Here is a 12,879-nt window from a genome sequence, read left to right on the forward strand (position 1 = left end):
AACAGCCACTCTTTCTCAGAATCCTGCAGAATCTGTTCTATCTTTTGAATTGTGCCTTTTAATTCAGAAACTTCCTCATCTTTGGCACTAACCTTTGCTTGAAGGCTCTCCTTCTCGGACATCGTTTTCTCCATTATTGCGCTCATGCTGCTGGACTGCTGCTCCATTTGAACCTGCAGCTCCCCCTGCGACGTCCATATTTGATGATGTCGCCTTTCCAGCTCTTCCCTCTCTGCGAGATGTTTTCTAACTTCCTCCTGCAAATGTGCGTTTTCATTACTCGCAGCTGTAAGAAGCTTCTGGTTCTCTTCCTTTGACAAACTAATCTCCTCATTTAGTCTCTTATTTTGCTGCTCTAGTTTCTGCATTTCTGAAACTAGCTGGGATGCGTGTTTGGCCTGGGAAGTGCACTGACTGTTAATTGCATGGAGAGCCATTTCCCTCTGCTCAAGGTTTTCTGTCAGCGCATTCATTTGTGCCACAACTTGAAGGTGTTGTGACTTGAGTCTTTGTATTTCAACAGTCAGCAGCGACACGCTTGCTTGATGAGAAGCCAACGCTTCGTCCTTTTCCTTTAAAAGACTGGCGTTCAGGTCTTCATTCTTCTCAAGTTTGTGATGGATTGCAGATAACTCATTTCTCAGCGTTTCTATAGTGGAATTTGCCATCTGATGTTCGTTACTGGTGTCATCCAATAACTTCTGAAGTTTGGACACCTCGTCAGTCCTTTGGGACAGTTGCGTTCTCACATCCTGCAGCATTTCTAAGTTTGCTGCATATTTCTCTTGTAGGTTGTTAAAGGCACTTTGTGTTTCCTCTGCTGACATTTTGAAGTTTTCAGACCCAGTGGACAGTAGCTGAATTTGACTCTGTAGCTGTGACACCAACTCTGTGCTTTCCACGAACTGAGTTTTAAAGAGCAAGGCCTCATCTGCTCTTCTCTGACAATCCTGAAGAGACTTTGATTGGTCCAAAAGAGCTGCCTGTTTTTCCTCCAAGGCCTTCTTCAGATTTTCCACCTCAGATATCTGTTCTTGGAGGGTGCTTTTGAGCTTTGCGACTGACTCTTCAAGGTGTGAAGTCTTTTCTTTCAAGCTCTCACACTCTACCTCTTTGGCATGTAGATTTGAATTAAGATTCTCAACGGCACCTGAAAAACGGCTTTGATATTCAAGACTCGACTGTTCCTGTTTCTCCAATGTATTTTTCAGTACATGTGACTCTGAAGAAAGACTGTCAACCTGTCCTCTGAGTTTACAAACAGAATCTTCAAGCTCTGAAACTTTTGCACTTAAGCGGACATTGTCATCTGCTTCCTGTTTCAGCTGCTCCTGCTGCTCAGTAATCCTACTGTTGAGTTGCTGGATCAAATTCTCCTGCTGTTTCAGGGAGTCATCTTTTCCTTGCATGATCAAATTAAGCCTCTCCCTTTCTGAGCCTGCAGTTTTGAGTTGGTTGTCCCCATCACAGACTGCCATTTTCAGTTGTGTAACCTCTTCGTGTGCTTTGGACAAATCTGTCACGGTTTTCTTAAATTCAGACTTCAATCTTGTATTCTCCTCCTTCAGTGCTTCAATGTTATCGTTAAAATCAACGATTTCTGCTTTCCTCTGGTCCTCCTTCTGTGTCAGTTCTGCAGTGAGTTTCTGCACGGCGGTCTTTAGGTTGGCAACTTCAACCTCGGTCTGTGCAGCGTTCTCGTTCATGGCACCAAGCTGGCTGCTGAGCGAGATCACCGATTCGTTTCGTTTATTCAGCTCGTTTTTGTGGTTTTTACACTCATTTCTTACTTCTTTCAATGTCTGTTCTAGTTGCTCTATGTGCTGTTTCGCCTCCGAGCACTCTTTCCTGAGTGACTCTACCTCACCCTTCATCTGTGAGGTGAGGGCTTTCTGCTGCACGGCTTCATCCTGAATAACGCTACACTCCTCTGCTTTCTGCTGAAGCATTGCGTCTCTCTCCATTAGCCCTGACTTGAGAACAGATCCTTGTTCCTGAAGCATAGATATAGTATCCTGAAGTTGCAGCAGCTGGTCCTGCTGAGCTTCCAACTGTGAAATCTGTTGACTGACGTGCTTTTTTAAGCCATCATGTTGCTCTTCTAGACGTTGAACTTGCTCTTCTCTCTCCCTCAACATTTTTGACAGATGAGCACATTCACTTGTTTTCTCGAGCAAACCTGCAGAGTTTGACTGTTCACTTTCCTTGAGGATCTTTTTTAATTCATTTTCTGCAACAGCAAGCTTTTCCTTTTCCTTCAGCAGGCCGTCAATTAATTTCTGATTCTCTGAGGTTTGAATTTGAATCTTAGAGTTTTGTTCTTGAAGTGAATTCCTCTCTGCGGTTAGTTCAGAAACTGATTTGCTGTTCTGTGCTAACTCCTCTTCTAGTCTCTGATTGTTTTCTGTTAGGCTGCTTATTTTCACACTAAATACAGAGTTCTGCTCAAGAGTCGCTTTAAGCTGTCCATGAAGCTCTGACAGCGTCTGTGTTTGCCGAGCAAGCTCCTTGTCTCTGGCTTCACAGGCAGCGCGAAGTTGGAGGTTTTCCTCAGTCACTGCCTGGATGTGGCTGTTTAAGCTAGCCGTCTCCGTTTGCCTCAGCTCTGCTTCATTCTCGAGTTTTCTGGCATTTTCTTCCATTACACGGATTTGGTCACTCAGAGCTTTAACAGTGTTGTTTGATTCATTGACTTCGTCTTTGTGTTTTTGACACTGCTGTGTCACATTTTTCAACATTTCTTCTCTCTCTTCAATTTGCTGGCGAAGTCCTGATTGTTCTCCGTGAAGTGAGTCGGCTTCTGCTTGTAGCTTGGATACAATATCTTTCTGGTGTGTGATTTCATTCTGCAAACTGTGATATCCTTCCTGCTTCTCTTTCAATAGTGTGTCCTTCTCCATTAACACAGACTTCAGACTGTGCTCCTGTTCTTGCAGCAGAGACAGTGTTTCCTGGAGTTGCGCTTGCTGGTTTTGTTGGGCCTCTATCTGTGCGCGATGATCATTGACCGTCTGCTCTTTTTCTGCCATGTCAAGCTGGAGCTGGTCTACCTTGGAAGTCAAGCTTTGCACTTGCTCCTGCAGTTGTGTCACCCTCTCCTCCCTCTCCCTGAGTGACTGGCTGAGATTGCTACATTCATTTGTTTTTGCCAGCAGAATCTCTGAGTTTGAGTGTGTGCTTTGTTTGAGAACTTGATTTAACTCACTACTTCGAAGGGTCAAATCCTCTTTATCTTTTTGTAGCCCTTCAATTACTGCGTTATTTTGAGAATGCTGCGTTTCCAGTATGGATATTTTGGCTTGCAGGGAATCCTTTTCGAGTGTAACTTCGGAAATAGTTTTTACGCTTTCAGTTACTTCCAGTTCGAGTCTCTCTTTCTCTTTCGTAAGGCAAGCTACTTGATTCTCAAGACTCTGGTTGAGTTCAAGAGCAGATGCAATATTTTCACTAAAATGATTTACATTCTGCTTCTGTAGCTCAAGATCCTCTGTCAGCCCTTTAAGTTTTTCTTGCAGCTGCTTTTTCTCCGTCTTCATGCTTTTTAAGAGATTCTTGAGTTTGGAGATATTCTCAGATTTGCTTTGAAGCTCATTGCTCAATTTCTCATTTTCTGAATCCCGGTTTTGCAATTCAGCGTTGAATTTCTGCCTCTCGTCCTCGGCCTGTTTATCAGTTGTCTTCAGTTGGTTTTCCAGTGATGCTATGGTCTTCAGTTTCTCCTCTACCTCCTTTTTAATGTGCTCTTCACTTTGTACTTGCTCCTCCAATTGTTTGGACAATGTTTGCATTTCATTATTGTATCTTTCCACCTGTGCCAAAAGTTTGTTCTGCTCCTCCTTGAAAGATTTGAGTTCTTTTTCATAGGTCTGTTCTTTATCATTAAGCTGCTGCTGTAGTTGCTCACTGCTGGTATTCTTGTCCTTGAGCTGCAAAAGGAGTCTTTCTGATTCCTGCAGCTTTTGGGTGGATAAAGCCAGCTGTTCCTTTAGTGAAGTGATGTGCGTTTCACATTCAGAAAGATGATTTTGATGGCTTATAATCTGTTTCTGGGTCTCCCCCCGAAGGCACTGAATAGTTTTCTTGTCCTCTTCTGCCTGCTTTATCAGATGTTCCACCTCAGCCACCTTAGACTCTCTTTCCTCTTTGGTTTTGACCAACTCCATCTCAGTATCCTTGAGTTTCTGGACCAGCTCTGTGACCAAGGCTTGCTGGTCTGAATTCTGCGTGTCTCTGATAATCCTGGCCTCCAGCTCTGCCTTACTCAGAGCGGTTTCTACACGGACCAGGTTCTCGTCTTTGAGTCGGATCTCCTGCTTCAGCACTGTGACCTGCTCTGCGTACTCGGCCATGTTACCGGAGAGGGTCGATATCTCCTCGTCCTTCTCCAGCAGGACGTCTTTAAGCCTGTCGATTTCCCGCTCGCAGCCTTGCAGGTCATGAATGAGTTGGGCTCGTTCTTCCAAGTGGGCGGAGTTTAGTTTGTCCAGCTCCTCGTTTGTCTGATCAAGCTCAGTTTGTAAAGTTTCTATCTTGACTTCCTGCTTTTGTGTCTGAAAAAGAGGAGATAAAAAGAATGATGAAGCATCGAGCAGACAGGAGGATTCTTATCAGTAGTGCAAAGCCTTATAAGATTACCGCGTCTCACTTTTTAAAATTATTATGATAGTGTCGGAGTATTAACTGCAATCCATGTATGCAATGCAAATAATGGATACTGACAAGTGGGTATGCTTATTTAGATTTTGTTTTCTGACCGAGCCAATCCTCGTTAACCAACAAGCAGGAGTCCCAGGTCACCTGTCCAGGAAGCTCGGACATAATTCCGCTCTTCGTGTCTGGGTACAGCTGCGGACTTGTACTGTTTAACTGGATCAATCGGTCAAAATTCTTATTGTAGGTAAACGGTCAAGCTTAATTTATGGTCGCTGTGGTGTTCCGGGCGCGAGGTGCTGTCGTTTCCAGCATGCAAGCTGTCGCGCCGTGTGATAGCGCACCTCTGAATTTTTGTAACTATGCGCCCACTGTGAGTGCTGCGCTTTCAGGTCAACACGGTCGGCTGGGAAGAGCAGGTTCGTCTGTACAAACATCTGTGTGATTCTTCACGTACAGACCACAGGGAGTCAAACAGCCTTAAATACAGTATGTGGTCAGAGAGGAGAAGAAGAAGAAGAAGAAATATTTTGCTGGAGTGTGGAAAAACATAAAATATCGTTTTGTCAAAGCGAAAAATGGCTTCATGTGAATAGTGTTCTTCACAGTGTTACAGGCAGACAATCATTTCAATTTGGAGATGAACAACAGTCATGTTAATGATTAGATAAATGTAATGTTTCGCAGCACATCTGTGTTTAACATGGATGTTTTCACTACTGTTGCCAGGCAGCCTGCTTTCCTTTATTTCCGGTCTCTTCTTCTCTACTACTTCTTCTTGCTTATTTAGAGACTATTTTGTCTGGACGCCCTCTGGTGTTTTGGAGAATACTGCAACGAACAATGTGTTGAGCATAAACATCTCCGTGTACGCTCAGTGTCGCGCTCGAGTATACCCGACGCTTTCATCATTAACGTCCCTACTGGAAAGTGAATGACAAGTTAAAGATGTCTGAAAATAGAAAGATTGATGTTCGTGAAAAGGACTGTCCTAAACGCACATCTCCACTTTAGATATTCTGTGTTGAGCACCATAACACTTTAACACACTGCCCTGCTAACTACATACTACAGCACTTTAAAGGTCCTATGACATGCTGCTTTTTGGATGATTTTATACAGGCCTTAGTGGTCCCCTAATACTGTATCTGAAGTCTCTTTTATATAGACCTTAGTGGTCCCCTAATACTGTATCTGAAGTCTCTTTTATATAGGCCTTAGTGGTCCCCTAATACTGTATCTGAAGTCTCTTTTATATAGGCCTTAGTGGTCCCCTAATACTGTATCTGAAGTCTCTTTTATATAGGCCTTAGTGGTCCCCTAATACTTTATCTGAAGTCTCTTTTATATAGGCCTTAGTGGTCCCCTAATAAAGTATCTGAAGTCTCTTTTATATAGACCTTAGTGGTCCCCTAATAGTGTATCTGAAGTCTCTTTTATATAGACCTTAGTGGTCCCCTAATACTGTATCTGAAGTCTCTTTTATATAGGCCTTAGTGGTCCCCTAATACAGTATCTGAAGTCTCTTTCCCAAAATTTAGCCTTGGTGCAGAATTACAGCCACTAGAGCCAGTCCCACAATGAGCTTTCCTTAGGATGTGCCATTTCTGTGTCTGTAGCTTTAAATGCTATTGAGGAGGAGAGAGGGGGGGAGCAAGGTGGAGGGTGGGGGTGTGGCCTTGACCAACTGTCAAACGTGAAACATTTCTGAAAAGATAACGATGGATGTTCCAATACAAAAAAATAAATAAAAAAAATCACACCTTCTCCTTCAGCAAACTCAGCTTCTGCGTGAGGTCGACAACTTCCGTTTTCAGCTCAGAGCACTGTTTCTCCGAGCTGCTGCATTTCTTGGAAACATTCTCAAGCTGCGGAAGAACGAACACACAACAAAATGAACTATTGCTGATTATTGGATTGTGACAAAAAGACAAAAAAGGAGTATACACTTACAGTGTTCTCAGCCTGAAGGAGCTTGTCAGACACTTCTTTGTACTGAATTTCTTTTTCACTCAAAGATTCTCGGAGGCCGTTGATGAGCTCGAGCTTCTCGGACGTCTTGGCCAACGTATTCTCCTTCTCGATGAGTGAGCTTTCCAGGCACTCCTGTGTGTTACTCAGCCTAAAAAACAAAACAAAAACAAAAAAACCTGAACCGTTAAAACAAACTGGGTTAAAACCTTTATCACTTCAAAAAGTCCAATATCAAATACCAGGATGTAGCAGCAATGCCAGGGGTTAAGTAAATAAAAAACACAGGCAATGGGCACTGCTCACAGGAGGTCATTTCACTTACAAAGATATGGCTCAAGTCCTGTTTGTGGTAAAAGTTTTGTCACAGCTTAAAAGTGCTCTAAGCGATGTTGGGTGACGGCAATTCTTGTTGACGTTCAAAGCTAGAGCTGGCCCCTCCCTCCACATCCCGTCCCCTCCCCCTCCCTTCCTTGCACTAACCCCCCTGATGGCTGAGCGTTACTGAGCAGCCTCCAACTGAGCTTGAAGACGTAGATGTGCCGTGAGCAACCTGTCTGAAAGTTGGAAGTCTTCTGGTAGCTGTGCCAAGAGAAATCTCAATCATTCCATAGCCATAACGTGAGGTACAAGGTAATGGAGCCTTTTTTTTAAACAATGGACAAACAGAGTATGTAAACGCCTCAGATGTAAAGTTATTCGCTGTCAAAGTGGCGCCAAAATGAATGGCAGTCAATGGGATGCTAACGGGGGGGGTTATGGCTTGATAGCAACACATAGTGTGTTCAGGGGACAGGCAGCTCGCGGATAGTGAGGAGATGTTTGCTGTATGTGACAAAAAATGTTGTAGCCTAAAAAACGCGTGACATCGCTTAGAGCACCTTTAATGATCTGCAGTAATAAAAGTAGGGCTGCACAATATATCAGTTTTTTTTTAAAATCATCATCATCATTGCAATATTAACTGGCGCAATAAATATATCGCAAAAGACTGCGACATATCGTGAAAGGCACTCAGAGATTTTTTTGTTAGTAAAGAAAATATCAGCAGAAAACTGTCCTGTTTTGTCACAGCTAAATGATCTGCAGTAATAAATGTTCAAGACAAAAAAAACTGTAAAAACTGTTGTTTTCTTATATTTCAAAAACATTTACACATCTTCTCAACTGAATAGACTGATCAGCTTACCCTTTGAGCTGTTCGTTGAGGCTGCTAACCATTAGCTGATGCTTCTCTGCGTCTCTGCTCTGTTGACTTCGGACGCTGGCGAGCTGGCTCTGTAGTCTCTCGGACTCATTCTGGGGTGGCGGAGGACGACAGATCAGTATGCAAAGATTAAATAAAGAGCACAGGACAAAGACATTCTCACTGCACACAGACGTTGATGACAGCAGACCCGCTGGAGAACAGCATCAAACGGTTGTTGTTATAGTCAACATCAGAATCGTTGATTTTTATATCAGATATCTATTTTACCCGTTCATCATTATCCGTAATTAGGGATGTAACGGTATGAAAATTTAAACTCAACGTTATAGGGACCAAAATGATCACAGTTTTCGGTATTATCGCGGTATTTTTAAAACTGTGTTCAATATGTTCAGAAAGCACTGATAGGCATACACAAGCTGAAATAGTTTCAAAAAGTGTAACACAGTTTATTATATTACAAAAATATAGGCAAACCCTTATCAAAACTTTTTTCCTGCACGTTCTGCAGACAGGATAACTATCTTCAATCAACTGTCCTTCGGCATTCTTATAAGAACCAAAATATGCCCATGCTTCAGACTTAGTCCTCTTATGGGGCTGATAAATGTCCTGAACGCTGTCATCTCCTCCTTCTGCCATGATTCCAACTTCAAGAAACGCACGTTGGAGGCTACGCAGAGCGCCTGTGCAGAAACTTCAGGAGACTCGGATGAAGCTGGGAAGGATTAAACACACGGTTTCCACACCGTGTTAATCCGCCGTGATAATAATGACAATTTAAAGAATGAAAACGGTAAATGTTATCGTCAACATTTTTATCGTGGTTTACCGTTACACCGGTGATCGCTACATCCCTATCCGTAATAATGAACTTCGGCATTCACCAGTTTTGACAGTTCCAAAGTCAAGCCGTGAAGTGTGATTTTTACGACCCCCAGGAAGTCTGCGACAGAACACTGCACAGAAACAGAACGTGTCCGAGATTAAACAAGCACACCACACCGTTAGCCGTCACCGCCAGAGGTGCTCTCTAGCGCACACATACATAAGCGACCCAACACACCTGAGGGACCCAAAATGGCTGCTCATCTTCATCTACATCAAACGTCACCTGTGTTAGAAGGGTTTGTTACAAATTCCTAGTCCTTGAGGGGGGGGAGAAACATGCAATTCATTCATCGTTTTCCTCCATTACCCATCAGTAGGTAAGAACAGTGTGAGAAAATATTAAACGATACAAATACAGGTAGGGCTGGATACCAAACTTCGATCGCACCGACCCAATTGCCTTCTTGGTATTGAGTATCAAAAAATGCCTCGTCATCCAATACCAAAGTTCAATACCTAAGGAGTAAATCTCATCAGCGTCAGTGAGCCAGTAAGCATGCAGCATGATTGCTAAGAGATCTAATAATGCTGGTGATTGCCTGTCTCACGTTGTGTCGTAGAGACACGCAAGAAAAACTCTACGTCACGCACAGAGACGGGGCTAACGTGTGTGTGTGTGTCTGTGTGTGTGTGTGTGTGTGGTTGGAGGCTTGACTACAGTGTGCGTCACATAAGTGGAAAAGAGCTGAAAACTAAATAAAAAATAAATAAAAAAAGACTTGTCCCCTGATGTGTAATTTCTTTGTGTGAAAACAGATTTTATAGAATTGGTATCGAAAAATGTATCGTTGAGGAACCGGTATCAAATTCTCAGTCTAATTTTTGAATGATACCCAGCCCTAGGTTTGACTCAACCCTGGGGCAACGACATGGTATGTGATGTTGTGTGTGTTATGCACAGTAAGGTTACCTGTAACGTCTCTATGCGGGACTGCAGCTGCTGTCGATCCTCCAGATCCTGACAGCGTTCCTCCAGGCTCAGGATCTGCTCCTGCAGTTGGTTCCTTTCCAGCTCCAGCTCCTCCACAACAGACCGCAAACCATCTGCAATCATCAGCAAAGACAATTAATGAGGATGTGACACAATCAAATACAAGCAAGTCACAAATAAAGGCCATTGAGGGGAGGTGGAACTAACTATTAGAGCTGCAAAGGTTAATCGATTAGTTGTCGACTATTAAATTAATCGCCAACTATTTAGATAATGCTAGAAAACCAGAGATGTTCTCACTTTTAACTGTCACACATTTCATCCCCATACACTTTCACTGTTATAGTGAATGCAATATAGAGGTGGATGAATAATGTATTTGTCATCATGTATTTTTGTTTTGTTTGTTTGTTTTGTCAATGTATATGTCACCATTATGTGTACCTCTTAATCTATAGTGAATGAGTGCTGTATGACTGCTGGCTGTCTCTATGTTAGTCCTGTGTCACCTGCCTAGTCACTGCAGATGAAAAGTAGTTATTTTTACTAATTCTGGCATATTTACATGGTGTTTTTTATACAACAATGTTCATAAATGTGCATGGTCCCTATCAAATAAACCAATAAAATAAAAAATAAAATAATCGATTAAACGGTTTAAGTCATTTTTGTTTAAAACTAATCGGTAGTTGCAGCTCTACTAACTACAACAGAGTCTGAGTTCTTCTATTTAAAAGGAAAAAGTTTTTTATCCACTTATTAATGCTGCTGTTTTTTCCGGGAACTGTTAATGAAATGCACGTTTCAGATTAAAAGCCTTCTTAAAAATGTGACAGCCCTACTGTACTGTATTGGTACAACTGGGCGAAAAAAAGAGGAAAATGCTTTGGGAAAGGTGAATCAGTGGGAAAAACTATATCTTTTTTTGGATTATGGGCTAATTAAATTTAAAAGACGTTCAATGGCAGATTTATTAATTAAAGTCAAGGTGTGAAATTCAATTCCAGGGTTCAAGGTTTAGCCACAAAAACCAAAAAGTACATCTCAACGTCAGCTTTCCTTTCAAACACAACTACCCCAATCCTTTTTTTTTTACCGTTTTTGTTTTTATTTCTTTTTCATTTTCTTTGATAACTGCTGATGTATTTTTTGGTTTCAGGACAAGAAGTTTAAAAGACAACAAGACAGGATGAGTGGAAATGAAGAAATAAAAGTGCAGAACATGCAAAAGAAATTAATATAAAATAAAACTTACCACAGATGACGTATCTTGCCACCTAATGTACATGTATATGATCTTACAAGAATTCAATGCATTCAGTGGATCCCAACAAACACTAGCCAGCTCAACCAGCATGCACATGTCCAAATGAAAAAACTGTAAACTGATAAAAACACAAACCAATGAGTGTCTCATTCTTGGGATTTTACCAATTGTCCCAGAGTTATTTTGAATAAATGTGAGATGAGCTTAAATTTAGCTTGCTACAGTGTGACTCATCAGATGAGTCCACAAGTAGAAATGAAGGCAAGATGAAACAAGCTGATGCCAAAAGTATGTTAAACACAATACCCCAATAAATAGAAAACCCAGGTCTTACATTCACAATATGGGCAGGTTAGATGAAAAACAAGAAAAAAAACAACAACCAACAGCCACAATCCAACTCTAAAATAAGTTTGGAGTGTTATGGTGAAAACAACAAAATATCCTCCCAAAGACAATTTCCCAAAGTAGGATGCGGATGAACGTGTGCATGCCAGTGTAAACTGTCTAGCGGGTCTCACACCTGTATCTGGAGTACTGTGCTCGGGCCACCAACCTCCCATGTTCTCTCCCTCCATCGGGTTCGTGCTCTCAGAGCTGCTCCGCGGGGCCTGCCCATCAAATTCAAAGTCCTCCTGCAAGTGGGATGAACTTAAATTGAAGCAGGGCGGTGACAGGTAATACAGCAACATAGGCCTAGCTACCTCCTGATCCAGACATGACAGTGATATTGATCTTCTCAACTCTTAACAACAAGTAAAAAAAAAAAAAGACTATTTTCCAAGAAACAGGCAATGTGAGCAATCAGGCCATTCAGTCTCTGGTGTTTTTTTGTGAGTGGGACTTAAAAATGGTTATTTTGTGCAACTTTTCTGAAAGACAAGACATGCAATTCAATTTGCTACCTTTTATCAAAAACTGCATTTCAGGATGTTATGTCCCGTTCGATAGTATCGGGGACAATAACACGATAATCAAAATGTTGAGAAAGTGTTTATTTTCAACACTGGCAGAGGTTGTGCCAAAGAAATGAAATAAATCTCACAAAACTAGGCCCAACTCACCGCTAGCTCTTAAAATAAAACACAATCCAAAAGACCAAGCCTGCTTCTCTAAAACATACACGGGTGGCAACCTAGTGTACCCATACAAAGTTAAAGAAAGAAACAACTGATAACATAAAGATATATTACTTCCTGTAAGAGTTATCTTAATTATCTTGAAAAGTGAATTTGCAGAAATAATTCCAACTAAGCCTAAGGCTTACAAAAAGTTCCAAGAACATTGTCCGGTTTAGGTTAGAGATTGTTACTATTAGGTGTGAAATTACAGAAAGAAATGCCCGGACCTTACTTGGTGCGGCTTGTTGACAGTGACAGACAGCCCAGGAAGTGCTGACTGTAAAGCTTACTTCACCACCATTTATGTATCTTCAAGGTTTGTTTAGGCCAAGTTTTCATTTTATTTGACCTGTGCTTGTTACGTGATCCTGACTTTTATTTAATGCAGGACAGGGCAGTAATTGGTAAACATTTTCATAAATAATGAAAAGATTAGCTGAATTTGCTTTAAGTTGTTTCTGGAAACATCACAGCACATATAAGCATTTAAAAAAAAAAGTCCAGCTGGCATTACCATGGCTCAACCACAGTAATGTCCGCCCGTCCACCTACCTGCAGGCTTCGTTGGGCGGGAGATGCCAGCTTCTTGGCCCTGTGTTGGCCGAGCCCCCGAGCTTGACTCAGCTCCTCCTCCAACTCCTGCTGCCGAGTGGCCAGTGCTGGATCGGAGCAGCCAGGAAAGAACCAGTCATCCTCAATCAGTTTTGTGCCACAGGGAACGGGGGGGGGGGGATGTTGGGTTGGATTGAGTATGTATTTATGGATGGGAAGGTGGGTATAAAATGGGCAGGACAGAATGATGACAGAATGAAAGAAGAATTTTTTTTCAAAAGAGGAT

The 12,879-nt window shown here is 42.0% G+C and overlaps 1 protein-coding gene across 3 annotated transcripts in view; it reads right to left on the bottom strand.

Annotated features, from left to right (window-relative positions):
• The window catches only part of LOC144521253 (uncharacterized), a 48,875-nt gene that overhangs the window by 13,784 nt on the left and 22,212 nt on the right, over positions 1-12,879 (bottom strand). Inside the window, exons 15-21 of one of the 3 annotated variants that reach the window (XM_078255719.1) lie at positions 12,594-12,700; positions 11,444-11,555; positions 9,633-9,766; positions 7,811-7,920; positions 6,604-6,772; positions 6,414-6,518; positions 93-4,550 (exon numbers count right to left, since the gene is read on the bottom strand). In XM_078255719.1, the coding sequence (XP_078111845.1) occupies positions 93-4,550; positions 6,414-6,518; positions 6,604-6,772; positions 7,811-7,920; positions 9,633-9,766; positions 11,444-11,555; positions 12,594-12,700 (5,195 nt within the window). Of the gene's footprint in view, positions 1-92; positions 4,551-6,413; positions 6,519-6,603; positions 6,773-7,810; positions 7,921-9,632; positions 9,767-11,443; positions 11,556-12,593; positions 12,746-12,879 lie in introns of all 3 variants that reach the window. The other 2 variants (XM_078255711.1, XM_078255702.1) reach the window with 2 other exon arrangements.

Source organism: Sander vitreus, chromosome 1, assembly GCF_031162955.1.
Source record: "Sander vitreus isolate 19-12246 chromosome 1, sanVit1, whole genome shotgun sequence".
Taxonomy (NCBI): Eukaryota; Metazoa; Chordata; class Actinopteri; order Perciformes; family Percidae; genus Sander; species Sander vitreus.